This window comes from Elephantulus edwardii, unplaced genomic scaffold (assembly GCF_000299155.1).
Source record: "Elephantulus edwardii isolate Elephantulus edwardi_28Jun2011 unplaced genomic scaffold, EleEdw1.0 scaffold00340, whole genome shotgun sequence".
In the NCBI taxonomy this organism is placed as follows: domain Eukaryota; kingdom Metazoa; phylum Chordata; class Mammalia; order Macroscelidea; family Macroscelididae; genus Elephantulus; species Elephantulus edwardii.
Window position 1 is genome coordinate 966,681 of NW_006400090.1, and position 27,763 is coordinate 994,443.

The 27,763-nt window shown below is 45.0% G+C and overlaps 2 protein-coding genes across 3 annotated transcripts in view; one reads left to right on the forward strand and one right to left on the reverse strand.

Annotated features, from left to right (window-relative positions):
- The first annotated feature begins 2,496 nt into the window (after positions 1-2,496).
- Positions 2,497-6,650, forward strand: CNP (2',3'-cyclic nucleotide 3' phosphodiesterase). Its single transcript, XM_006901717.1, has 3 exons — positions 2,497-3,160; positions 4,967-5,103; positions 6,201-6,650. Exons 1-3 carry the CDS (start codon positions 2,548-2,550, stop codon positions 6,648-6,650), a joined length of 1,200 nt encoding a protein of 399 aa, XP_006901779.1. The 5' UTR covers positions 2,497-2,547.
- A 2,659-nt stretch (positions 6,651-9,309) lies between these two features.
- Positions 9,310-27,763, reverse strand: part of DNAJC7 (DnaJ (Hsp40) homolog, subfamily C, member 7) — a 38,226-nt gene continuing 19,772 nt past the window's right edge. The window contains exons 3-14 of one of the 2 annotated variants that reach the window (XM_006901646.1): positions 25,158-25,282; positions 24,273-24,386; positions 23,184-23,258; positions 18,416-18,534; positions 17,026-17,179; positions 15,867-16,031; positions 14,943-15,034; positions 12,179-12,252; positions 11,666-11,812; positions 11,334-11,486; positions 9,965-10,027; positions 9,310-9,666 (exon numbers count right to left, since the gene is read on the reverse strand). In XM_006901646.1, coding sequence (XP_006901708.1) covers positions 9,629-9,666; positions 9,965-10,027; positions 11,334-11,486; positions 11,666-11,812; positions 12,179-12,252; positions 14,943-15,034; positions 15,867-16,031; positions 17,026-17,179; positions 18,416-18,534; positions 23,184-23,258; positions 24,273-24,386; positions 25,158-25,282 — 1,319 coding nt within the window. In that variant the 3' untranslated portion in view covers positions 9,310-9,628. The remainder of the gene's footprint in view (positions 9,667-9,964; positions 10,028-11,333; positions 11,487-11,665; positions 11,813-12,178; positions 12,253-14,942; positions 15,035-15,866; positions 16,032-17,025; positions 17,180-18,415; positions 18,535-23,183; positions 23,259-24,272; positions 24,387-25,157; positions 25,283-27,763) is intronic. The other variant, XM_006901647.1, reaches the window with a different exon arrangement.

Here is a 27,763-nt window from a genome sequence, read left to right on the forward strand (position 1 = left end):
AGCCTGGTCAACAGGCATTAAGATCTGGAGGCTGGTGTTCACAGGAATGACGGGGATCTTATTAAACTGGATTTTCAAGCTGAGATTTGTCATTAATAGCAAAAAATGGGGGATGGGGCCATCCTGGTCAGCTCTGCCACTGTTTTCCCTTTAAATACACATATTCCAGCCCTACATTTAAGTTTTGCCTTTTTGTGCCTAACCAGCCTCGGAGTTTGAGAAAGTCAATCAGTGATGCTGTGTGGTTATCACTTTTCAAGTAGAACTCTTGTCCCAGAATCCCAAATAAGGCCCAACCAAGTCAGGCTGAGGTGTGAAACTCAGCATCCCCCCACCCCGAACCTGTCCTAGGACCTCAAGGAAGAGAAACACTGCAAGGTCTAAGCAAGCCGACCAAGGGCTGGGGAGCTGACCTTAGAGCGTAAGTCAAGATTCCACTCTAGTCCTTGCCCATTTAATGCTGTCTTCACTATCCCAGATGGGTTAGAGCTGTGACAACTTCAGGCTGGGGCAGAGCACGGAACTAGGGGAGGCTGAGGTTGGCACTGCCTCAGGACAAACGTAAAAGTCACTTGCTGGGGAGAGGTTCTGATTCATTAAGACTCGTATGTGTTTCTGAGTAGAACTACATCCCTTAGTGTTTTCAGCAGTTAATTACCCTAAACCATCACCATTTCAGTTAAGGGTAGCAGAGTGTCTTAACTATTTGCCCCCCCCCCCGTCAAGGGGGCGCCGAAAAACGGACGAATCAAATAGTATTTTAATACAATCTCGTAAAAAAAGACTTCAAAAGCCCATTTTAAAGGCACTTTGTACCCCATTCCTTGCGTGACCCTTCCTCACTTTACCGCTTCTAATCTTGGGGCTGGCAGTGTGCAGCGGGGAAAGTGGTTTGCATGGAGTTGATCATTAACAAGTAGAAAAAAGCCAAGCAGTCCCGCAGGGTGCCATCTGGTGCAGATGCATGGCGCGGGAGGTGCGCGGAGCGGCGGGGCCAGCGAGCGGGCAGCGGGTCCCCGCGCAGAGCCGCCCGGTTTCGATTCCCGTGGCGCCTGCGCAGAGCTGGCGCACCGCCCCACCCGCCCCACCCCCGGGGTATGTAAGGCGGCCCGGGCCGTGGTCGCTACACCGCTCCGCTCCGTGTCCCTCCGCGCAGGCGGGCGGCCCGGAGAGCGAGTGCCTGCAGAGGCGGCGACGGCGGCGCCCCTTCCTCACCATGGTAAGCCGGGGGCAAAGGTCAGGGGGAGAGGGAAAGGCCAGGCAGGGGGAGACGTGGTGCTCACGGAAAACCAGAGTATTTTTGGGTGCCTGGGGGAAGTGGCATGCAAATGAGGACCGAGGTTCTGGAGTTGAGTTTGGTGTTTCTTGAGAACAGGGTGCAGTCCGGTAAGAGACAGGCGGGCTGATTTGAGAGCAGTGGGGACAGGAGGTGGAAAACTGGGGAGAGCACGGTAGCGTTTGGGCCTGACCAGGGGTCTTCCAGCGACCCTCGTGCTGGCCTGACGGAGCAGCTGCTCTTCGCCTTCCAGCACAGAGGCCTGTGTGCCACATGCCTGCGTAGAGGCGCTGGGGAGGCGGGGTCCCTTGGGGAGAGAAGGCGGTTTAGCTTTCCGTTGTCACTTGTGGCTTGTAGCAGATGGGAAAACAAGTGCTCAGAGGTGCTGGTGACACACCAAAGTGGTGGGCAGAGCTCGCCCCTGAACGCAGGTGCCTGTGCCGTCCTGTTCTAGGACAGGCACAAAGACCAGGACTTTGCGGGGGATAGAGAGGGCAGGAGGAGGTGGCAGGCTGGTGAAAGAGGCCCTTTGTCCAGTGCCCTCCCGCCCTGCCCCCACCAGCCCTTCTTTGGGACCATTGTCCCCCCCATCCCAGACAAGAGAGTATTATCAGTTGCTGCCACAGTTGGGGGCAGGGAGGCAGTCTTTCCGTAACCCTCCTCTCGCTCCCCCATACACACTGAGCCAGGGCAGCTGTGGCTCTGCCCAGCTAGAGAAACCCCACCCCTAAAGAGGGCATCCTTAATATGTGTCCAGAATTTAAAGATTAGGGTTGGGCCCCAGAACCACAGGCTTCAGGCCCTCCTCTGGCCAGAAGGAAGCCCAGGTAGGCAGGCTTCTCTCAAGCCACTCAAGAGACACAGGTCCTACTGTGGGACACAGGTCAGCTTTTTCAGGTACAGTCCAGTCTCCTCTGACACATGGCGGCCTGGTATGTATCAGAGAACTGTGCTCTGCTGGCTTTCAATGGCCCATTTTGGGGAGGGTGGATGGCCAGGCCTTTCTTCCTGGGTATCCTGGGTGAACTTGCACTTCCAACCTTTTGCTAGCTGTTGAGCTTGTGTGCAGCACCCAGGAACACCAAGGGACTTGGCAGGCCCTTGTAAAGTCTACGGGTGCTCATACACCAGAGCCAGGTAGCCAGGTTAGACTAGGGTGGAGCCCCGGGGCAAGGCTGGTGAGGCAGCTGACATCTGTTTTTCTTTTCATCCAGAGCAGAGGCTTCTCCCGAAAGAGCCACACATTCCTGCCGAAGATCTTTTTCCGCAAAATGTCATCCTCAGGGGCCAAGGATAAGCCTGAGCTACAGTTTCCCTTCCTGTTGGACGAGGAGACGGTGGTCACGCTGCATGAGTGCAAGACACTCTTCATCCTGCGTGGCCTGCCGGGAAGCGGCAAGTCCACCCTGGCACGGGCCATCGTGGACAAGTACCGGGATGGCACCAAGATGGTGTCTGCTGATGCCTACAAGATCACGCCTGGCACCACGGAAGACGTCTCCAAGGAGTACAAGCAGCTGGACGAGGACCTGGCTGCCTACTGCCGCAGGGACGTCAGAGTGCTTGTGCTAGACGACACCAACCATGATCGGAAGCGGCTGGAGCAGCTCTTTGACATGGCTGACCAGTACCAGTACCAGGTGGTGCTAGTGGAGCCCAAGACGGCGTGGCGGCTGGACTGTGCCCAGCTCAAGGAGAAGAACCAGTGGCAGCTGTCAGCCGACGACCTGAAGAAGCTGAAGCCTGCGCTGGAGAAGGACTTCCTGCCACTCTACTTCGGCTGGTTCCTGACTAAGAAGAGTTCGGAGATCCTCCGCAAGACTGGCCAGGCCTTCCTGGACGAGCTGGGGAACCACAAGGCTTTCAAGAAAGAGCTTCGACACTGTAGGTGGCAGCTGGGGGGGCTGGGGAAGCCAGGTCTCTGCACCCTGGACCCTATTCTCTAGCCCAGCAAACACTGGGTACTGAGGTGATGTGTGCTCAGGCCTAATGCTCTAAAAAGACTGGGAGCCACTTGGGGAAGGCAGATGGGTACCCTCGATAGGAGACAGAAGTGGCCCTGGAGGGGGGAGCACCTAGAGTGCCCCTCTACCTGTTGCACCTACCCCTTGCCCCCCCTCTTCTGCCTTCCCCTCCCCTCTTCCTACCTGAATCTGGACCACTGTCCCTGCTTCAGGGTGAGAAAGCAATCCACACAGAAATCACGTCAACAAATGATCAAACTTGAGACTCTTACCCCAAAGTTTTCCAAATCATTTTTAGCAGAACCATTTTCTAAAACAAAATACTACATGAAATTCTAAAATTAAAAAAAAAAAAAGCAGTAAGGCATGGTCTCCTGACCTCCATCTTGGCCCCTCAGTAGCCTCCAGAGAATGAGTCTTAAACTGAGCTCCAAGCCTCCTGTTCTACGGACAGGGAAGCGGGCTTTATTGTTCACAGCCACTGTGAGACCAGAGCCCTGGACTCTAGACCCAGCGGGCTTCCCCATCCAGGGTGGGGCCAGGTTCTTTCCAGGCCAGGGCTGTTTGTGTGTAGCTGATGTGGATCAGGAGGGCCTCCATGGCCTTTATTCTCCTACGAGGTGCTGCTGCAGCTCTGCCACCTATTAACTCACTTCCAGTTCCCCAAATGGGAGACAGTCTTTGTATTTGAACTATGCTCACCCATGTTTATGTCAGTTTCTTATCTTAACTCTGAGGCAGGTAATTTGTGCCGGAGTCCTTTTCTCAGCTTCTAAACCATGAAGCCATGAGGCCCAGGGACCTGGGTGCCTGCAGGACACTGGCCTGGACGGAACCACCCTGTGTGCGAATTAACTGGAGAAAAGCCCTGACAGGCAGTGCCAGGTTGGCCGGTGGCTCTGCCTTGGGAATTGACAGCCTCTCAAAGCTGGCTTTACCATTAAAAAAATGGAATCCTTTTCTGTCTGGGATAGCAGGAGAAATGTAATAAGGCAAGAACAAGGCCTGCTGCAGGGCACGCACTCCTCCCCTGTGGAGAGTGAGGGAACTCACCTGGGGGATGAACAGAAAAAAACCTGGATGACTCCAGACAGCTACAGGCGTGGAAACTGAAATCACAGATATGCCAGACCTCACTTTTGTCTACACGACTCTTGATACTGACCTGTTATGAGTCCCAGGACCCTTCCTGCACAGGCCTGTTAAAGGCTGTCGTTCACAAACGCCCCCACAAAACGTCTATCATGAAGGTCATGTACTTCTCTAGATAAATTTGTGACACAGGGCACTGCTGAGCATTATCCAAGTGGTCCTGGGGAAACTGGACACTGGTCACCCCACTGCTGTTACCAGATTAACAGGATGGCCCGCTTGCCCCATGTCAGACCGCTCTCCTGGGGCAGGGTCGGGATGCCAGTGATGATGTGTTTTTCTGCTCCTTGTACCATTTTCCTAACCCTCTTATTTTCATCCCTCTTTTTATGACTTGTTGCCTACCCCACATGTGCCCAAGAGTTTTCAATTGTGGGGAAGAAAAACATCTACTAAAACAACCAGGGAACTTAAAATCCTTTCTGTGGTTCTGAGTTAGCTACAGATTACAGGGGACTGCACATGGATTATGCTTACTATCTAGTTTTTCGTCTCCGAGCCTTCACGGTCTGGGACACCCACCTAGGGGGAGGCTGCCTTCCTTACTCACTGCCCCCTCTCCTTTTCCCTGCAGTTGTCTCTGACGAGCCCAGGGAGAAGATTGACCTGGTTACCTACTTTGGGAAGAGACCCCCGGGGGTGCTGCACTGCACAACCAAGTTCTGTGACTACGGAAAGGCCGCAGGGGCAGACGAGTACGCCCAGCAGGATGTGAGTTCTCCCCAGGGACTCGAGATGTGGTAGGAAGGCAGAGAGGAGGGGTGCAGGGCAAGGCAGGTACTTATCAGAAAGCAAGACAGCAGTTCAAGACCACCTCCTCCCTTCCCAGGCACAGCTCCAGAGAGCGCCTTTTCTGTGCGCTCGCCTACCCAGAGTGCCTTTCTTGTCAGATTCAGTCACTCTGTTAATAGTGTGTCAAAGGCTTTGCCCCGAGGGAGCCTGGTACTGAGCTGTCAATGTCTGAGGCCAAGCTTAGACAGTGCGTGCCCTTTATTGCCTCTGGAGGGCCAGCTCTGCGTCAGTGCTGACTCACTGGCACATAGTAAAGCTTACTGGTATAGGTCTGTCAGAACTTTGCCCGCTGTACCTATACCCACAACTGCCGAAACCCATTCTCAGATGCTTGGATACATCCCCAGATGTGCAGAGCTGCATCCCTAATCTCCTTTAGTATCATTTTAGTGACTTTCCCTGATCTCTCCTTTTCTGCCTGTTTTACACATTACTTAATGGTTTTCTCTCTCTGGAACTGAAGGTCCGTGCAGGTAAGGGGGTGTTGTTTGCCCTCCACGGTACTGTCTGTACCTCTACTACTTGATGACTGGTTTTTACCAAAGGGTACTGTCTCTGTACTTGATCGGTTTTTACTAATAACAACAATGGCACATATAGGTGCCTCATACAATTTTAGGCTTTTCAATCTTTTAACTTTTGCATCAACTCGGAGGTAGTTTCTAGCAGTTCTTTATAGATGAATAAACCAAGGCACAGAAAGGTTAAAGAGTTTGCTTAAAGCCATGGACTGGGCTGTGGTGCAGCTTGGTTAAGTGCAGGTGGGCTGACTTTTGACCCTTGCTCACTTGTCTCTCTGAGCACCATGGTTTGAATATCAGCCTGAAGAGTGTGGTGGTGGATGTCCTCCAGCACACAGGTGCCCTCCAGACGTTTGTACAGGATAGACCTTTAAGCACAGCCTCTACGTGAAGCTCCTGCCTGCTTCTGCACTCACCCTTCTCTTGGGGAGTGACTCCCACCCACTGCCCCTTCCAAAGACACCTCTAGCTCGGTCCCCTCTCGCTCTCTCCTAGGTGGTGAAGAAATCATACTGCAAAGCCTTCAAGCTGACCATCTCCGCCCTCTTTGTGACGCCCAAGACGACTGGAGCCCGGGTGGAGCTGAGTGAGCAGGAGCTGCCATTGTGGCCAAATGATGTGGACAAGCTGTCACCCTCTGACAACCTGCCTCGAGGGAGCCGCGCACACATCACCCTGGGCTGTGCGAGTGATGTGGAGGCTGTGCAGACAGGCCTTGACCTCCTCGAGATTGTGCGGCAGGAGAAAGGGGGCAACCGAGGCGAGGAGGTGGGTGAGCTGCACCGGGGCAAGCTCTACTCGTTAGGCAACGGGCGCTGGCTGCTGCACCTACCCAAGAAGATGGAGGTCAGAGCCATCTTCACGGGATACTACGGCAAGGGCAAGCCTGTGCCCACACAGAGCAGCCGGAAGGGGGGTGCCCTGCAGTCCTGCACTATCTTCTGAGTGCCCACCTGTTATCACCATGGGCCCCTCACTCTAGAAGGGGCAGAGAATGGAGGAGAGAGCATCCTCCACTTGATCTTTGTTTTAAGGGTTTTTTGTTTTGTTTTTTTACTCTACGTTAACAACCTGTGACTTTTAAAAAGCTTGTAAAATAACTGACCACCTCTTCCTACACATTCTCTTCCTTTCTTAACACTCAAGCCCTCAACACGGGGTTGGGGGTTGAGTAGGCGCCGTTCAAGAACCTGGACTAAAGCTGAAGAGGCAGGCTGAGCCTGGAGCCACAGCCAGAACTCTGAGCCTTGCTTCTAGGTAGTGGGTCGCCTAGCTTTGCCACTCTGCCAGGCTGGGCTTGTGAGGACCCCTGAGAGCTGTAGATGAGGGAGTGGGACAAGGGGTGGCAAAAACTGATGGAGGATCTAGGGTGGGGGACCCCTGGGTCTTGATCCCTTTCTTAATCAGCACAGTCCCAAGGCGGCAGGGGCTATTTAGCAGGGTAGAAAAGGGTTCACTGCCCAACTTTGACCTTGGGTCCCCGTCTGCTCCTTTTCACACCTTATCTAGATAAAACTGGTTTGATGATTAGGGAAGGAAACAGAAAGTAGAAGCCAGAGCAGGATAAGCTGCCTTCCTAATCTGCCCACAGGAAGGGGCAGGCTGGCCATCCTTCCCGCTGATTGGTGGGGATACTGAAGCTAGTTATGTTCCCTGGGTGGGGACATGCCAGCCTTGCTGTCTGCCCAGCTCATCCCATCCCGCCTCCATGGTGCGTCTGGAGGCTGTGAGCCTCTTCTAAAGGGGGTTAGTGGGTACGTGGTGCCGATGGAGTGGACCCCTGGCTGGCCTGGCCCCCGTCTACCTGCTTCTCTGGGAAGAATTGTAACACTTCAGTGCCTGCATGTACTGTGGTTCCTTGGCATCCCCACTTCCTTCTGCTCAATAACAGAGCCTCACTAATTAGGCTGTTACTCAGCAAAAGTACTTGGTATTTAAGTTACTATCCTGGCTTTGCCCAACTCCAGTAACTTTGAAGACTGATAATTAAATAAATCATGTTAATCTTAACTGTGTGTGGTTTCTCTCCCTTCTTGCCCAGCTAGGTCTTCCCTTGGACTTGGGCTGGGTGTTAGGACTGGCTTTGTCCCACAGCTTGGGGCCATCGGTCCTGTCTCTCTTCTGCGGGCTGGGCACAGCTGTGGTGAGGCTGGGCAGCTGAACAGTGTTGGCTTTCATAGGAAAGCAGAAAGGGGAGAGAGAGGCTGGTCTTAGACTCACTAGGAGGTGGGGGTTGGTGGGTGAGGGACCTGGAGCACAAAGCCTCTCAGCCCATTAACCAGCAGAAGGGCCCACAGGTGTTCTCAGCTCTATCTAGAGAGACTCAAAGCCACTATGGCCATCTCAGGTCATCACTGTCTCAAACAAGAGGAAGAACCAACAAAGAGCCATGGGGTATGGTTATAGCACTTGGCTGCTAACTGAAAGGTCTTTCGTTTGAACCCACCAGCTGCTTCCTGGGAGAGAAAATGTAGCAGTCTGCTTCTGTAAAGGACTGAACTGTCACAATTCAAGAATTTTTTTCCAGACCAATAGTGTTTATTTAGCTAGCCAAAAGTGAAAGTTCTAGGCCCAATAAGGTCGCTATTTCACAGCCTTGCCAGCAGAATGGAAGACGAAAAAGGGGCAGAGGCACAGCAGGAAGAGAATTATCTCGGTCAGATAGCCCTCTTCCCTATTTCAATTACTAAAAGCAGGAAAACCCTTTGGGAATGATTCCCTTAAAAAAAGAGCAGCAGCATATTCCACTAGCTTCCGCGGTTCTGGCAGGGTAAGTGTCTACCTGGCCAGTAAAGGTGTCTACAAAATGCAACCGAGATCTATACCTCAAAGTTACAGCTGAGTTCTTGCTGCCCATCTTTGGGCTAAGTAGCCTGATGTGCTACAGGCTTAACTAGAGGTGGGAGCAGGGACTGGGGGTTATTTCCTAGGCATACTTCACTGCTACCAACCTGTGCCAGAGCGCCTGAGAATGTGACCACAGGGAGCTCTGGTGGCCTAGTGGCAAGAAGCTGCACTGCAATCCCAGAGGTATGAGGTTCAAATCCACCAGATGCTCTGCTGGAGAAGGAGGAGCAATCTCCTCCTGTACCAGTCAGATCCAATTTGATGGTACACACACAAATAAATAATAATAATTTTAAAAAAATTACCAAAGCATGAAGTCTGACCTGAGCAGCCTGGCCTGCAACACAGCATGCAAGCCCAGAGAAGACAAGGGCTCAGGATCCCCTGTCCCACTGTGAAGAGCTAGGATCTCATCCTCTTACCTCCGTCTGTACACAAATGGCAATAGCAACTATTGAGTCTTTACAGCCCCTACCTAGCTGGCCCCGCTCCACCTGAGGCCGACTATGGGCACACGCCATAAAAGGAACATATTCTCTGGGCCCATGTGCTTGGCTGTCAGGGGAGCAGCAGTCCACTTGGGGCCTGCTCAGCCTCACCCCACTGAACCAGTCTGGGGGAGGCAGCCAGCACCACATGCTGCCGGAGTCCCCATGCCTCTGGCAGGCTGTGGAGGATCAAGTTCACCCTGGGATCACATATTCATGCTGCAGCTCAGCTCTTGCCCACCGACTCCGGAGTGACACAAAGCAGCTGTCAGAGCAAAGGGCCAGAAAGGGCCAAAACATTTTATTCTCTTCATTTTTTCTGCTTTTTTAATAAAGTTAAACAGTACAACAAAAATTCACAAGCTGCCTCCCTATCCAATCCCCCGCTTCCCTCCCCTTCCCACAGTCTTGGGCGCTGGCTCCCTTTCCTTCACCCCACTCACACAGACAGAGGTATCCAACTGAGAAAATGAAATTGATCTAAGAACACGGAGACGTAAGGAAGGGAGGAGTCGGATTGTGTCCATATTCAAGGTTAAACTGAGCAAGTCTCCATTTTTGGGGTTCTGAGTGGTTGATGTCCTTTTATTAGCCAAACTGAAAAAAGAAATTCCCTGGACCAGATGCTGAAAGGAAAAAATAGGCTTGTTAGCGGGCGCTGCATTTTCTAAGGAAGGCCACTTTTCAAACTAATAGGTGACAATGGAGGTGTCTTCACTCAAAATGAGAGATTGAGCATGCGAGTGTGAGCACAGCTTCTGAACACTGCACTGTCTCCAGCAGCTCTGGCAGCAAGCACAACCACCTGAACCGAAGCCAGGCAAATCTAACAGTCCCTCCCCTCCTCCATCAGTGACCTTCTGACTGAGGAGTTACTGTGTCCACTTGTGGTGTGGGGACTCCTGAGGGACTAGGCATACTCACCTTCAAAACTAAAACCCCCGGGACCACCGAAGAATGCTTTGAAGATATTGTTTGCGTCAAAATCTGTGAAGCAGGAGAAGTAACATGAAGGGGGGAAAAGTGATAAAATTAGAAGTGTCTGAAGAGCTTATCATGACCCTGAGAATGGGCCTCCAAAACTTTCCTAGGTAATATAGTAACTCTCTTTCCATCACTTGAAAGTGAGGTGTGTAAATATGTCTTACTCTATGCAAACCTATCACTTAGTCTCACTAATAGGATACTCTCCCTTCCAATATGATCCCGAGGGAAAAACTCACCTCACTCTATCTGCTTCACTGTGCCTTTTCAATAGCTGGACACCATTTGCCCTGATTAATAGGAAACTTCTCAACGTTCAGCCTTTTGTCACCCCAACCCCCCCGCAACTTTCTGTCTCCCTATAAAATGTTGGAGTAAGCTCTGGTGAAACAGCCCTTAGCAAGCTGTACTGCTACCCCAAAGGCTGCATGTCTTAGCAATTCAAATCTAAAACTTGTTCCAAAGGAAAAAGATAAGTAATCTTTTACTTTGACTCACAGCCTTGAAAAACTGAAGGAGGGTCTCTGAATCCAAACAGACTGGACAACAATGAGTATACTTTACACTGAGCTTGACTTGTTACTGAAAAGGCTAAAATTATTAAAATGGCTACTTACAATAAATGTAAGATCTCTAACTTATTGCCTTTTCTGAATTCATGTCTATTACCCACTCTAGACTGTAGGCCACGGAAAAAGCTTTTAGTTTATTATGCGCGCACAAACCACAAAATAAAATGGCTGCTACAGTCAATTAAAACTGCTCATAGGGTTTTGAGAGCTGCTCTGGGGGCGTAGCGGTAAGAACCTGTGCGACAATCCTTAAGGCATACAGCTTGAATCCAGCAGCTGCTCCACGGGAGAAGGATGGGCAATCTCCTCCTATGTGATTAACTGCCTATGAAAACCCACCAAATAGTCAGATATGCGTCAGTTCCAACTCCACGGTATCCAACAACAACAATCTTTATGGAAGCAGACGGCCATCTTTCCTCCATGGAACTAAAGGTCAAACTATCGACCTTTCAGTTAATAGCTGAGAGCTTGACCACTAAACCATCAGCGCATCCAATTTCCTGGCTCAGCGCCTATAAGAACTTGTCCGAGTCATCCTGCACCTCTGGCACCAAGGGCAGCACCTCACATTACCAACACTTACCGTGTGTGTGTGTACACATAGACACACACTCTCTCTCTAAGCAGGCACATCACCTCAGGCGTCAGTACAGACTTTTTCTTTGGAATATTTCTAGGGAAATGTCTAACATTCTTCAACCCTCAGTCATACCAGGCTGCCCCCATCGACTCACCACCCATGTTCATGCCCTCCTCGTCCAGGTCCTGCCCACTATCATAACGAGTTTTCTTCTTAGGATCCGAGAGGATAGTAAAAGCTTCTCCAACTTCCTTGAATTTTTTCTCCTCCTCTTTCTGAACTTCAGCACTGGCTCCACTGTGTCGATCTGGAAGGAGGGGCGTGGGAGAATGCAGATGAAGTCAGTCTCAGGAAAACAAAGTTTCAGAGAAGAGATGACTTTATGTATGTGTGATACAGTATTTATCCTCAGCTGACAGGCCTCTCTGAGGCTTCCTCCAGTCTGAGGTTGGCAAAGGGCTTTGCCTGCTTTGCAAGGTGCTCTACCTGGGTGGTGCATCAAGGCCCGCTTCCGATAGGCCTTCTTGATCTCATCCTCGGAGGCGTTCTTGTCCACTCCCAGAATCTTGTAGTAATCTTTCCTCTTACTCTTCTTCAGTTCCAGTTGTGCGTTTTTTAGGAGCTGTTTGTGTTCTAGAAGAAGACATCTGGCATCAGTAGAAGAATCTGATTCTAGCTTCCCTTGCTGGGCATTAGCCCAGCTGCTTGGCAGTTCTGAGCCTTGCTAACCACACCATGGGCTTTTGTGATGCTTTCTTCTAGAGGTTAAAAAAAACCAAAAACACCATGCATACTTCCAACACACTGAAAAGGAAATGAACATGGCAAAGAAAACCCAAGACCAGAAAATAGCTGGGGTCTGTTTATTTCTTCCTGGATTTAGTAAAAAAAGGCCTAGGTACTTCCTTGATCCCTGATTCAAACAGGCATTGATTCAACTTTTGGATTTAAGAGTATGGCAACATAGTTCCCTGAAACACTAATGACTTCAAACTTTACCTTTTGTTTTCTCTGTTTGATACACTTTTTCATAGTCCCGAACTGCTTCTTCATACTGTTCTGTGTCCATGTAACTGAGAAAGAAATACAGGTTAGTACTATGTTCGATTAGAACATAACGGCCTTCAGGATCACTCTGGGAGAAGAGGCATGGCTCAAGCAGACATACAATCTTGATAAGATTCATCTTATCAAGCCCTTCATTTAGTACTAAAAGAAATACTTAAGCTACCAAATCCTCAAGGGGGAAAAAAAAGGACAAATCCCAAGGCATTTTAATGCATCTAATAATGTGACGCTTGGATTGAAGTAGAAAGCAATTAAGAGGAGAAAGCTCATTTTGATTTGCTTGAGAAACAATATGAACTGCCTTAGGAAAGGCAACACAAAGGAATCTAGGTAATTTATCAGAATTGAAGCAGACAGGAAGAAAGGGAAATATGGATATGAAAGCACCTACAGTGCCATAAACATGCAGGACAGGCTCCAATCCAGAGCAAAAGTGGGGTTAGTGAGCCATGAGGAGGAACAACTCAAGAGAGAGAGGTCAAGATGGTGGCTGGCAAATGCTCCCAGTAAGACCAAATCCACCTGAGAAAAACAGGTAAGCCAGAGAGAAAAGCCCAAGTACCAGCTTGCTATTATTTCAGTAGCACAGCAGGAAGGATGGGCCTCTGACCCAAGACGGGAGGAAACTAGCCTGAAAGGCTGTCTACTGGCCCTTCCACAGAAGCAAGTGGCTCTGTCCATGTCCTGTTAAGATCACTGGTGTCAAACAGATGGGGTGGAGTCCCAAGGACTGCCATTAGTGGGAAGAGACTCTGCAGTGCTGCTGCTTGCTACACAAGAGTTAATTTACTGCTACCACATAAGTCCATCACTGTATACACCACTCTACCAGGCCGGGGGCCAGAGTGGGGACACGACACTTATGTGCTGGGTAAGAGAAGCCCGACAACTTAGCCATTCCCAATATTTTGGCAACATCTCAATTCGGGGATTTAAAGGAACAGCAATGTTAACTGACAGCACTGGGAGAAGAAACCTCGCATAATAAGCAACCAGATGCAATGTTCAGGCCTATTTGTAATGCATCGAACTGGCTTCTACTACAGTGATGTCCACCTTTATTTCACATCTTTATATGGATGATGATGATGATTTTAAATTAAAGAAAAACAAACATTAGAAAGTAAAGACAGCTTCAGGCAAAATTCTAGACTCTGATGAGAGATACAGAAAAAATCTGGTGGGATCTCGGTACAGAGCCACTAAAGATAGTTATGTTTTTACCACAAACAGAAGAGCACTTCTTGACTTTTCAAGTCATCCTTCCTTCCTCCTGTTAGAAGAACTAATTTTCTGCTCTCTTTTTACACCTCATTCAAGTATCAGAGTGTCTTACTGATCTGTACCTGTACATATTCTGTACATATGCACCTGGCGTAAATAAATACAGTATCACAGACTGAGGTACCACTCTCCTTTCCTCTAGACATTTAAATGATTCTCTTTTACTATTAGCAACTAAATGACAATAAACATTTTCATGCACAGAACATTTTACTTCTGTTGAAATAAGCCTCTGGCTGATTCAAAGGGGAGCCTTCTCTCCCAAGCTCACACTTTTGTCTGTCAGTAGTTTTCAAAGATCGGATGACAGATAGTGGCTGGTCTTGTAGACTCTACTGTGTGTCCTTCTCTTTCTGACAGGTTTAGTCATCTATTAGAAATTCACTTTTAATGAAAAGCACCATAATCAGCAGCAGTTTCCTACTTTTTAAAAAAGAGTGAATAATCTGGGGAAAGACTGCATGCTAAACGGAAGGTCTGCACCACTAACAAGACTAGAAGCTCTGAATACTGCTCCCGGATCTGAGCTTCCTAACAAGGTATGAAACAGCTGTTGGATGAGTGGCATATACATACGCCTTCCTTTAGGAGGTCTGGTTGTGCAGTGGTTAAAGCATCCAGCTGCAAACAGAAAGGTCAGTGGAAATAAAAGAGAAAGACTTAGACAGGTCTCTACTGGCTGTTAATGCTCTTGTCTGAAGAAAATAATCTGGTGGGCCAAAGAGTTAGATGCGCAAGTGTGCTGGGACACCTTACTTCTGAGCACAGACGTAGACATTAGAGGTAGGCTCATTCTGGCTCATGAGAAAGATGAGCCAGGACATCTTGCCTGTCAGGCAGAGTCCTCCAGATCAAAACACTCGGGCAGATAACCTACCCCAGATGTTACACAAGGGGGACACCGCACTGCTTGGTGGCTGAACTAGATTAACCTGAAACTCTTGCCAACTATAACCCTAACTCAGAACAAACCAAGTAAGCACAACTTTCAACTGTCTCCAAGAGAGAATTTCTCCAAGCACCATACCATTCATTCAATAAAACATTTCTTGAGTGAGCACCTATCATGTGCCAAGCACTGTGCCAAGTTAGAGCAAAACTGTACAACACAAAAATCTCCAAAGGCAATGAATTTAATCTTTAACAAAAGGAATGTGGGTCAGGTATCAGAGGAAACGTACTGACCGTGAGGGCGTTAGACACAGGCATGGGAGACTGAGGGAGCTTGTGCAATCTCCTCCGCTGGAGGTCTATAAAGATAGTCTAGGACTGGAACAATCCCACCTAGAGGCAGGGGGAAGGACCAAATGACCTCACAACATCCCTGGGTCTGCTTCCAGCATCCACAATGCAAGTCCCCTGGTAGGCCATCTGCAACTACCTCTTCCCCCCTCCCGCCAGAGGCACTCACCACTGAGCTCTTCTCAAGTAGGCTTTTATATAAGTGTCATCGAGCTTCACTGCATTTGTGCAGTCTTCTATTGCATCATCTAGTTTCCTAAGCTTCAGGAGAAAGAGAGCAGTCATACTTCACATCTTTGGTGACTGAGGGAGCCCAGAGCTGTGAGCATGGCTTCACCATTCTAAGATGATCAGTCATGCTGGCCCCCTAAGTATCACATTCGCTCCTGGTCAGTGGGAAAACCAGGATCTAAGGTACTAGGCAGCTTCCCTAAATTTGGAATTGGTTTCTTTCCTAAATGATGCAAGCCAGGTATACCTGTTTGCAAGGATAAACCACCTCAGTTTTTCCACGTCAGTACTCCATGACAAAGAACTAGTAAATGAAGTTCTTGCCCTGAATTTTTCCAGAGGCCAATTAGAGTGTCAAGAATGACTATGATTTTTAACTACAAGACTTTTTTAAAGGGCAAAAGAGCCTGCTCTTTGTTTCTTATGAGCTTAAGGTCATAAGGGCACTTAAATTTATTTCCATCTGGGCATGTGACCATCAGTTATGGTGGAGGGGAAAAACCTCAAATCTGCAAATAGCTATAAAAAAAGAAATAACCACTTGCTTAATCAAGAAGCAGTAATACTTGCTTCTTGATTCAAAAACATCAAACTACAATTCTTAGACATTCTCCAGCTTAGGGAAAGGAACCTTGAAAAGAAGGGTCTACCCTCCCAAACCGTCCCTCAAGTGCTTTCAGATATCTACAGAAGGGAGCAATTAAAGCTGGCCTCTCAGACAGTAGCTCTCAACAAGTTAAGACAGTAATTCAAACAATTCCTCTTGTCATCCAGTTTATCCTCTTTGGGCAGATTTTCCAAGATTTCTTTTATGTCCCTTAATAATATCTCATAGGCCCCAACACCCAGACCACGCACTTACCTTGGAATTAACCGTACCCCGATTACAGTAGAGTTTAGCATTTGTTTTTATATTGTTCGGATCTATTCTCAGGGCTTCTGTGTATAGTTCATAAGCTAGTTTATAATTTCCTTCTTTAAATGCTTTATTCCCATCTTCTTTCTTTGCCTTAAGTGCTTTGGCATTCTATGAGGAAAGTCAAAGGGAGGTCAGTTACACATGCAGCAAGACCTAGCCCTACCTAGAGGCCAGAGTCTACTTCTGTTTCTTGAATCCCAATATTCAGATTTACCCAGCGTTCACGTTCACCTCCCCACCTGCGCTACAAATCCTCTGTTGCTTGCTGTGCTTCCTATAGAGTAGAATCAACTCAGCCAACAAGTCAGTTCTGATTCACAATTGACCCTCCATGGGGTCTCTGAGATGGCAAATCTCAATGGGAGAAGAGTACCCATCTTTCTCTCACGGAGTGCCTGATGGATTCAAATTGTTGGAAACATGGAGCCTTCTTGTTGCAGAGCAGACCCTACAGATGCTCCTAAAACCTTTCAGTTAGCAGTCAGGTGAGTTCACCATTAACCTACTGTGCAAGGAATGGAATGGATGGGGGATTTTATAAAATCAAGAAGTGGGGGGGAAATGTCAGTAAGATCTGTGTAACCCACAGCCTGCCTTAATGTCTTAGGGTAAGAATTCTCAATTCTTTTTTTTCTCAGTTGAAGGAAGAAAAAACAAATAAAAACCACTTAGGTATCAAAAGAACTTTATCCTATCATGATCACATGACCTTACCTTTAGGGAAGTAAAAATGGCTCTGAGATAACTTCTAATGGAAAAAATAAATAAATAAATAAATAAACAAATATCTTTTGCAATTGAAAAAGAGACACTATTTCTGGGGATTCTAAAACTTTCCCCTCAGGGGAGCTCTGGTGGCCTAGTGGCAAGGAGCTGCAACTACAATCCCAGAGGCTCACAGTTCGAATCCACCAGATGCTCTGCTGGGGAAGGAGGGACAATCTCCTCCTGTACCAGTCAGATCTGATTTGACAGTACACTCACACACAAAAATAATAAAAAAATAAAATGAAAAAAGAAAAAACAACTTTCCCCTCAAAGCATCTTTAAGGCCCCAAGGGGAGGCTTCCTTTCCCACACAGACCTGGTACCCAGAACTTACTCTGCAAGCAACACAGGCCTTTTCATGGTCAGGAGCCATCCTGAGAGCCTGTACAAAAAACTGAACCGCCTTCTCAATACAATCTTCATAATAAAGGCAAAGACCTCGTACATACAGAGCATCCGCGTTGGTGGAATCCATTCGTAAAATGTCACTGCAAGAGCCAAAAAAGGATATACTCAGCTGGGGTCTGGCATACCCCTACCATTTGTGCCAATTTTTTTCACTGACTAAAAGGCGCATTGCAATGGGAAAGTCTGCTGTTAGGGAACTCGCCAAAGTACTGAAGACCAATGGTGTCTCTCTGGAGACTAAGGTGCGTCTGATACAGGCCATGGTCTTCGCAATCACCTGTTATGCATCAGAGAGTTGGACAATGACCAAGGAGGACAGAAGGAGAATTGATGCCTTTGAGCTGTGGTGCTGGAGAAGAGTATTGAGATACCATGGACTGCTATGAAAACAAACAGATTTGTCCTGGAAAGGGTTAAACTGGGTGGCTCCTTGGAGGCAAGGATTCTGAGGCTCCGTCTAACATACTTTGGACATGTTGTTAGGAGAGACCGGTCCTTAGAGAGGGACATCATGCTTGGGAGGGTGGAGGGACAGGGCAGGAGAGAAAGGCCCTCTATGAGGTGGATTGATTCAGTGACTGGGATAATTAGGATGGGAGTGTCAGAGACAGTGTGATTGGCACAAGACAGAGCAGAGTAGGGCTGTTGTACATAGGGTCGCTATGAGTCGCAAGCGACTCGAGGGCACATTAACAACAACAACAAATAAAATGTATCTAATCTTCAAAGTATACAACAGAAGTCAGTGTTCCAAGCTTTCCCAGAATATTTTTGTCAAGCCCATTCTGACTCACAGTGATCCCAGGCACGCCAAAGCAGACCTGCTTAATAGGGTTTTCTTGGCTGCACTCTTTATGGAAGGAGGTTACCAGGCCTTTCTTCCATAGTGCTACAGGGTAGGTTAACACCACTTACCTTAGTAATCAAACACGAACTGTACCACTCAGAGGCCTTCCCAAAACAATTCACTTGCTTTTATCTTAAACCTGTGACTGCTTTTGCACTATCATGGCAGAGACTTGCAAAACCTGAAATTTTCCTATGTGTCTCTAGACAGAGTTTGCTAATGACCATCCCTCAGAATATAAGTACTCTAAAGAAAAGAAGTTTAAAAAACCAACCCAAATCAAATCTGTTCTTTCACATACAGTTCAAGTATCTACTCCTATAAATCCACCCTATAGGTTTTCAAACTTGGTCTAACCTTTTTGATGTCAGGTCATTGTGGAGGCCTTTTTACAAGACTTTATAGTAGCCTTACAGCATCAATCCAGTATTACCTGCCATTTCAATAAGGTATTGGTTTGATTTCATACCTGGCCACAGACTGTGCTTCTGGATAACGACCCAACATTGCTAAACACTCTGCTTTAAGGATTTTGAAGCGATGGCAGGCAGGGGCAAATTCTAGGGCCCGGTCCATGCAGAAAACAACCTGTATGGAGGAAGAAAGCAAATGAGACTCTTCATCCTGAACCCTCGTAATGTCATCAATTTACTTTAGTCACAGCCAACAGATGAGAAGTTTCCTGTGATCACTTTTGAGGAGGAAAATATTAAGAGTTTTAGTATCACCAATACACTTAATTGAACCACTGAATGAGAACAGTTGATCCAGATGTTAAGTATCACAACAGATCTTACAGAGTACTTTACACATTATCCCCTCCAAACCTAAAAACAAATTTTGTAGTTAATTTTTTTATTCTTATTTTACTGATGAGAAAGAAAATGGAGGCATTTAAATATTAAGGAACTTGATCAAAACGGCCAAAATTAATATAAATGATTGAAACTTAGACATCAATACTCCAGAGCCAGTAAAGTGATCCGGAAGCTCAGCAGCCTCTATAATGGACCATATCCACAGTAAATGGCCAAAGTTCATATCCTGCTATATAGAACATAGTATTTGCAAATAACAAATGCTGGCAAAGTTGTGAAGAAACTGGAACCCTTATTCATTGCTTGTGTGAGTATAAAATGGTGTAACCACTATGGAAGGCTGTATGGTGCTCTCTCAAAAAGTTGTAAATTGAAATATCATTTGGCCCACCAATTCCACTACTGAGAATATACCCCAAAGAAACCATAACTGCCACCCAAACAGATATCTGCACATCCATGTTTATCACGGCTTTATTCACAATAGCAAAAGAGTTGGAAACAATCTAAGTGCCCATCAACAAATGGATAGGGAAGCTGTGGTATATTCACACAATGGAATACTATGCTGCACTGAAAAACAAGGAACTCATGAAATATTACATAAAATGGGCAACCCTGGAGGACACTATACTGAGTGAAATATTTCAGTCAAAAAGGACAAATATTGCATAAGGCCACTGTTGTAAAAAGGGACTGACATCGGGGTTGGGGGGAGACTGAGAAAGATGGGATAAATTATGTATACTGCACTGAAACAGATGAGGGAGAGAACTGTTTAAAAGGGATATATGATTAGGTATTATTGTCATGACAGGAGTCCAGAATGAAGGCTGCATAGTAGAGTGGACTTAGAGGGAGAGAGTATATAACAATGAAAGAATTTTTCTTTTACTTTTCAAAGAGAAGAGCAAACTGGGGGCAGGGAGGCGTGGGCAGGGAGAAAAGTGCAACAATCAATTAATGGAAATCCAAAGTCTGTATATTTTCATTAAAATTAATAATAATAATAATAAAAAAAACCACAGTATTTGCCACTTGGTATAACTTCTCTTATTTACCTCCTTTAGACACAGAATGGCTAAAAAACCCTGGTCTGGATTCAATGCAGCTCATGTTCCTGCTCACAGTCTGCTCTTTCCCTGTGCATGAGCCTCACAGCCTACTGAGGATTCCAGGCCACTCTACACCCATATTTCAGCACAAACACACCAACAAAATAGTTGATGCTTCATAGGTTTAACGAGACAGTATCAGATTACTATTCCCAACACGCTGCTATACAAACCAAACCAACAGTCAAAATCATCTCACTTCCCCAAAACAAGCAACACTAGGCTTAAGCCTTCAGCCTCATCAAGGGTGGCCATACAGTTCCATTTTCTTTCTTCAAAACTCTGCTCTCATGGGGAGCTCTGGTGGCCTAGTGGCAAGAAACTGCACTGCAATCCCAGAGGAACACGGTTCGAATCCACCAGACGCTCTGCCGGAGGAGGCGCAATATCCTCCTGTACCAGTCAGATCTGATTTGACGGTACATGCACACAAAATAATAATAATAATAAAAAAAAAATAACAACAACAAAAAAAAGCACAAAACTTTGCTCTCTAAGCATTCCTTTTTGGTTTAGCTGCTATTCTTAAGGCTTATTTGGGAGGCCAATGTGGATTCCTACTCTCTCTCAAGAATAAATGACCCAAAGGAAAATCCAGAGGTGTACATTCTCTATCATAATCTGGCAGGGAGGATCATGAAAGAATGAAGTCTGGAAACATTCATCTTGTGCATTCATCATTCATCACAGCTTCTTGATCGTTTTTTAGTGACAGATAATACTCCATTATGTGAACGGACCACAGTTTGTTTAGCCATTCGTCCACTTATGGACCCTTGGTTTGTTTCCAATTCTTTGTAAATAATGCTGTAGTAAACATGGGTGTGAGTCTATCAGTTCATGTTACATCTCTTATATACCTAGTAGAGAGGTTGTTGGACAAATGGTATTTCTATCCCCAATTTTCTAATGAAGCACCTTTTTTTTAAAATGTGATAATCATAGTCCCAAAGCTGCAAAGTATCCTAGGTATATATACAAAATAAAAGAAACATACAAATACTTGTATGTGAATATTCCTAGTAGCACTAGTTATAACAGTCAAAAAGTGGAAACATCTCAGATGTCTGTCAATATAGGACTGGATCAACAAATTATGCTATACTCTTAAAATGGAAAATTACTCAACCATAGAAAGGAATAACAGACTGAGGCATGCTACAAATTACTCACTTTGTAGCATGCCTCAGTATGTTATCTTGAAAATATGATAAGCAAAAGATTCCAGATACAAAAAGACATAGATTATAAATCTCTTGAGATAGAAAATATATCGATAGTTGCAGGGAACTAGGGTAGAAAGTATATAACAGTCACAAAAGGACAATTATAAGATCACCAGAATTAAAAGCTAAGGAAGAAAGTTTACTATACACAGATAGGATCAGCCTTGGGGGCTTAATGGGGCTGAAAAGGGAGCAAAACTTAATATAACAGGTAAGTTGGGTGATGGAAAAAATAATATACAATAAAAATAGAACACTAATTAATAAGAGTCAAAGTAAAAAAAAAAAGCAAACTATGGAGTCAGAAGTCACAGCTGACCATCCAGGGGGTTTTCAGTGGCTGTAAATTAGATGGGAGGAGCTTGCCCATCTTTCTCTCACAAAGCTGCTGGTGGATTTGAAGGGCCAGAGAGGTGTGGCAGCACAACTCCATATGGACAGCACCAGAGCTCCTAATGAGCTCTTCTCCACTGGTCTACAAACATCCCAGCAAAACTTGTGCTGAGATGGCTTTGGGAATCTCATACCCTGTCTCCTCTATGCTGTCATATATAATAAGACAACTACTTTTTGCACTTCCTCCCCAAAATTAAATTCAAGGGGGAGGCAAGTAAGCATCATGAGCTTTCTACTGAGGCAACTTTTTAGTGTAAACAGAGTGGTGTCAAGAATGCTTCTCCTTCAACATACTGTCCTGGATATTCAAGGACAAAATTCAAAGCAGGTTATTTTGTAGGACTATGGTGTGGAGTTTTCCAGCGACAGGTTAGGAGAAGAATTGCTCAAAATTCACACCCTCCTGCCTTCCTGACATCCCGAATAGAGTGCTGCTCCTCAAATTATCTGTTTGAGGCTCAGTGTTTCTCTCCCACCCCCCATCTCCATGACTAGGGACAGCTGCAAGCAAAGAATATCTTTGTTTCTTCCAAGTTCATCTGTTTCCCCTGCCAGGATCATAATTCTTCATTTGTGACATCACCATGAGCTACAGTGAGATAGGGAGGTGGGGCTGGAATGCCTCAAACAGAGGATTCTGTCACAAACTAGGGATTCTGGCTCCAGAATGTACAAGAGAAAAAAGAAACGCAAAAGATGGCCCTTTCAAGACAAAGCTTTTCCCTAAGTAACCCTATGTGACAGGAGGCAGAATCTCTTCACACACATACAACACATCACCCCACCAAAAACTTACACATGACACCACCAATACACTGGTTATTAGAGCCAAAGAGTAGATGAGGTTTGCTAATAAAATAAAGCTGGGTCTCTGTACAACTTGAAAAATATATTAGCAAAGATTTATGCCATGTATAGCTTTTTAAAAAGACTCTCACTGTACTTTTTTTTATTGAATTAAGAAGGTATTGCACAAATTCCCACATGAGGTTAACAACTGACTCCCTTTCTCACCTGGTATTCACAAACCTCTTTTAAGTTGTCCAGAAATCTCTATCAGGGCCTTTTACCTCACCTTTCAAAATTCTACTAAAAGCTACTTCCCATATATGTACCATATATAAACTAAGTATCAAAGAAGAGAGCCAGAATTACACAGAGTCAGGAATTACACAGGAATAACTACTAATAAATCTAGAAAAAGATCTACAACTTTTATACCTTTCTCCTATTTCAAATTTGTCAACTTCTTTGATATGTAAATTTCCATAAGGGGTATAGGATTAAGGTAAAAAAGATGACATGTTATGCTCACTGCTCAAAAATGCAAAAAGGGGCCTCGATTCTTGATTTATAGTACCATCCCATTTTATACAAAGTCAGTTCTCATTATAAAAAGAGAAAAAAAAAACCCAAAACTGGATTATTAAAATCTCATAAATAATTCCAAATAGTATTTCCTCTATTATGTAGCTTAACTTATTAGAGTAATACTTTACATCAACAATAAAAACATGGTCAAATAACAAATTCATTTTGCTTTTTATCATAACACCAGACTAAGTTATCTCAAAGGCATATTAAGTAATAATTCAGTCTAATCAACACCGCCACACCCCTCTTTACTTTTTAATGATCACACAGACTAAGAACTTAAAGAAAAGATTTCTTCAGTACTTTACCTTCCGAAAATCCCTCTTCTCAAAATCTATTTCTGCTATTTTCTCATATTCTATGACTGCATTTGCATTCCTGAACTATACCGGAAAATAAGACAGAAGTTATTAAGAAAGTTGTACATAAACAAACACAAAAATTTGTGAGGCCTTGAAGAAGTTGTCCTCAATATAAGAACCATAAAATTTACAAATCAAGCTAATGAAGATGCTGCCAAGACTCCTTCACATAAAGGCTAAGGCTGAACTTATATTCTCAGTTTGAACTTGAAGACAAAAATGTAAGATTCACTCAGATATATAGGCAGTATCCAGGTTGTTGTATACAACCTGTAATTACAAACTGATCCCCACAAAATTTCAAGGTACATACAATGTTTATAACAACAATTAGGTACAACTTTGCACTATGCATCAAAACATTATTAATCATTATGTGTTAGTGCACCTGGAAGTGCTTAATACTTTTTACATGTCCAGGTATACCACATTTAAACATTAGGTACAAACAGTATCCCTTACTGTATCTACTTACAAATTTGCCTTAAAGATACACCCTCAAAGACAATTTATTTGTAAAATTGGGTTCCCGTGATGTAAATATGAATAACGCATTGCCATAGGCCAGCATAAGTTTTATATTTCTCACTCACTAGCATTCGAGGAGCATAGTAACTTCCGTACCTATGAAGATGCAAGACTAGATGTAACATAAATTTTAATTTTTACTAGTATAATCAGAACTTGAGTTTACTTGAATTCTTAAAAAAAAAATTCTTCATATTAAAGTCAAAACAGACTCAGCTGACCCTCCAGAGGGTTTTTAGACAGAACAAATCACATGGAATAAAGTATCCATCTTTCTCCTTTGAAGTAACTACAGTAGATTTGAACTGTCCATCTTTGAACTGGCAGCACTCTCTATCTGGTAGGTCATCAGAGCTCTTTAACTTCATTCAAATTAGGTCCCTAGCACATCTGTGTATACCCACTGACCTTAGAAACCCCTAATTTTCAAAGACTTTTTTACTAACTCACTCTTCTTATCAAACACACCATACTGCCTCTCTTCGCAGAGGCAGGATCAGATCATACCTCCTGTTGTGCCTGAGTGTTTTTGTGATCCAGGTCTAGGGCTCTCTGAAAACTGCGACAGGCCGCCATGGCATTCCCTAGAGAGAGATGGCATTTGCCCTCTCGTAAGTGTCCCTGGAAGAAAAAGGAAAGCAAAGCAGTGTGACTGGTCAAGCAGAGAGGAACAAACAGTAGCAAACACACAGACATAATTACAGGATGAAAATGACTAGAGCAGGAGAGCTCTGGTGGCCTAGTGGCAAAAAGCTGCACTGCAATCTCAGAGGTATACGGTTCAAATCCACCAGATGCTCTGCTGGAGAAGGAGAAACAATCTCCTCCTATATCAGTCAGATCTGATTTGATGGTACACACAAAAAATAATGAAATAAAATAAAAATTAAAAAAAAAAAAAAAAAGACTAGAGCAAAAGATTCTCAACCAGGGGAGATCTTGCTTCCCAGGCCCATTTACTTGTGTCTGGGATGTAGAAAGCCTATGTCACGTGACAGAGTAGATCTGCCTCGTAAGGTTTTCGTAGCTGTAATCTTTGAAAGCCAAGAAAAGGAAGTGGATAGACTGACAGATCTTTCTCCTTCAGAGCTTCTGGGAGAGTTCAAACTATCAATGTTTTTATTATATTGTGAGCTTAACCATTACACCAGGGTCCCTCTCGCCAGAAATGTTTTGCAACAATGTCTGGCTGTCACAACTGGGAGGACCAGTGTTACTTGTAGCTAATAAACAAAATTCAGAGTTCTTGCTAAACCTATAAGACAAGGGACAGGCCTTACACTCACAAGCTTTCTGGTCCAATAAGCCAATAAAGCTAAGTGGTAAGAAATGCTGGGCTGGAGGAATTCAACTGCATTAGTTCTGTTTCCTCCAAACAGCCCTATTACATACCCGGACAAAACGGTCATCCAGTCTCACTGACTGCTGTGCATCTCCAAGAGCTTCCCGGAACTTTCCAAGCATCATCAAAGTGGCCGCTCGGTTACCATAATAGCTAGCATTTTTAGGACACAGATCTGCAGGAAAGACAGAAGAATGAAACAAAGTTTACACAGCTCATCGCCTCAAAGAAACTCAGAGGCTACCTTCCTCAGAACTTTGTCAAAAGCACAAAAAACCCAGAATAAGGACATGTGCTCTTCTAAAGGTATCATCAATTTGTCCCTTTTTTAACATTTTATATTTGCATGCAAATTTACAGGGGGAAAATGACTTTTTTAATTCAACGTGTTATACACATTGTTTTTTGTTTTCTTCATCTGTGTAAATGGACAGTGGCAATGGTAACCATTAAAAAGTCATTAAAAGTGGCAGCGATAGAAGTACAGCAGGCATGGGTGTGCGCAACCCCATGGCCGTGGGCCTCAACAAGGGCCACAAAGTCACCAAGAATGTGAGCAAGCCGAGGCACAGCCTTTGCTGCGAGTGCCTCACCAAGCTTGTAAGTTTGTGTGGGACATGATCTAGGAGGTGTGCAGCTTTGTGCCCTAAGAGCGTCATGTCATGAAGCTGTTAAGGTTTCCAAGGGCAAGCAGGCCCTCAAGTTCTTTAAGAAAAGGGTGAGGACACACATCCGTGCCAGGAGGAAGCAAGAACTCAGTGATGTCCTGAAGAAGGCCTGAGTGTGCCCCATTGTCCCCTAAAGCCCTCACCCATCTGATGTAATAAAATGTAAAAAAATAAGTCATTAAAAAAAATAATTTCCAATATTTAGCTTTGATTTATATTGTTCTTTTTTTGGGTCAGTACTGTGCATGTGTATGTGTGCGTGTGTATATGTATCTATATATATCTATATCTAGCTTCTTTTTTTTATTTTTTTAAAATTTTTATTATTTTTGTGTGCGTGTACCGTCAAATCAGATCTGACGGGTACAGGAGGAGACTGTCCCTCCTTTCCTGGCAGAGCATCTGGTGGATTCGAACTGTGCGCCTCTGGGATTGTAGTTGCAGCTCTTTGCCACTAGGCCACCAGAGCTCCCCTATATCTAGCTTCTTAATTCATGGTATTTGTGTAAACACAATTAACTGCCACTGACTTGGTTTTGACTCATGGCAACCCTCCACAGCAGGTCTTCGAAGATATAAATCTTTTCAGGAGACAGCCTTCATTCCCCCACATTCTACCAGAGTAACTGATAGATTCAAACTGTCAACCTCTTAGTTTGCAGTGAGAAAGTCTGCAGTCAGGGAATCTCTCTAAATTATTAAGGACAAACGATGTTAGTTTAAAGATTAAGGGGCGCCTGATTCAGGCCATGGTTTTTATAATCACTTGCTGTGCTGCTGAGAGCTAGACAATGAATAAGAATGACAAAAGATTTGATGCCTTTGGACTGTGGTGTTCGATTACTGACCATCCTATGGCCTGACAAAGAATAAACAGGAGAAGGTGTTGCCAGAGTGCTCATTGGAGGCAAAAATGATATATTCTTCTCATATACTTGAGGCATGCTGCTAGGAGACACTATTCCTTGGAAAGAGACAGGATGCTTGGGAAGATGAAGGGATGGCAAAAAATAGGAAGATGCTCAATTAGGTAGACTGACACAGTGTCTGCATGATGGGCTTGAGTGTGTCAGAGATGATGTGATGGCACAGGACAGGACAGTGTTCAGATCTGTTGTTCACAGTGTTGCGATGAGTCGTATTATAAAAAGGAATTTCTTGAGTTGGAATGCAGAGACTTCCCTATAAGCATATTAGATAAAAGACTGCTGACATGAGATTCAAAATATGTTGGCAAACTGACCCAGTGAATAACTAGATTTATACATACAAAGGCCATTTTCTTTTTTTTTTTTAAAAAAAAGGTCATTTTCTAAGACAATTAATTAGTTGACACATGAATAACATAGAAATGAACTGGACAGACCCACTTATTCGCAGCTCTTTTTTTCTAATGCTACTGTGAAATCAAGTATATACTTAAAACACTGTGTGATGCTAATCATCTCTGTATACGTCTATCCTCAAACTATCTCACTCAAACTTCAGTTCTGATTTATACTAACATCAAGCTTCTGAGGTTCCAAATTCCAGTGGAAGTAGACTGCCCATCTTTCTCCTATAGAGTTGGTGGTGGATTCTTATCACCAGGAACTCAAAGCCTTTGGGTTAGTAGTGTAATTTGCCACAGGCTCTGCCACCAGAGCTCGCTTCAAACTGTCTCAGAAATCCCTTTTATCAAATAATAAAATAAAAAAAAATTAAAAAAAAAAAAGAAATCCCTTTTACAATCCATCAGATGCTCTGCTGGAGAAGGTGGGGCAATCTCTTCTTGTACCAGTCAGATCCAATATGACGGTATACACAAAAATAAATTAAAAAAAGAAAAATCCCTTTTACAGTTTTATTTTTTTCAGTCACAATTCTTCCCAGATATAATCATATACCTATCTATATCTATCTCATGCCCATACATATATCCAATAGAGAGACGAACTCTCCTAACATCTGAAATCACTGCAAATTTGTAGTTTACTGATAGGTGCTGT

Excerpts from the sequence above, each read along its gene's own strand:
- CNP (XM_006901717.1), top strand. The coding sequence starts at position 2,548 with ATGTCATCCTCAGGGGCCAAGGATAAGCCTGAGCTACAGTTTCCCTTC. Across the intron at positions 3,161-4,966 it reads CAAGAAAGAGCTTCGACACT|TTGTCTCTGACGAGCCCAGG; the intron begins GTAGGTGGCAGC and ends TTTTCCCTGCAG. Across the intron at positions 5,104-6,200 it reads ACGAGTACGCCCAGCAGGAT|GTGGTGAAGAAATCATACTG; the intron begins GTGAGTTCTCCC and ends GCTCTCTCCTAG.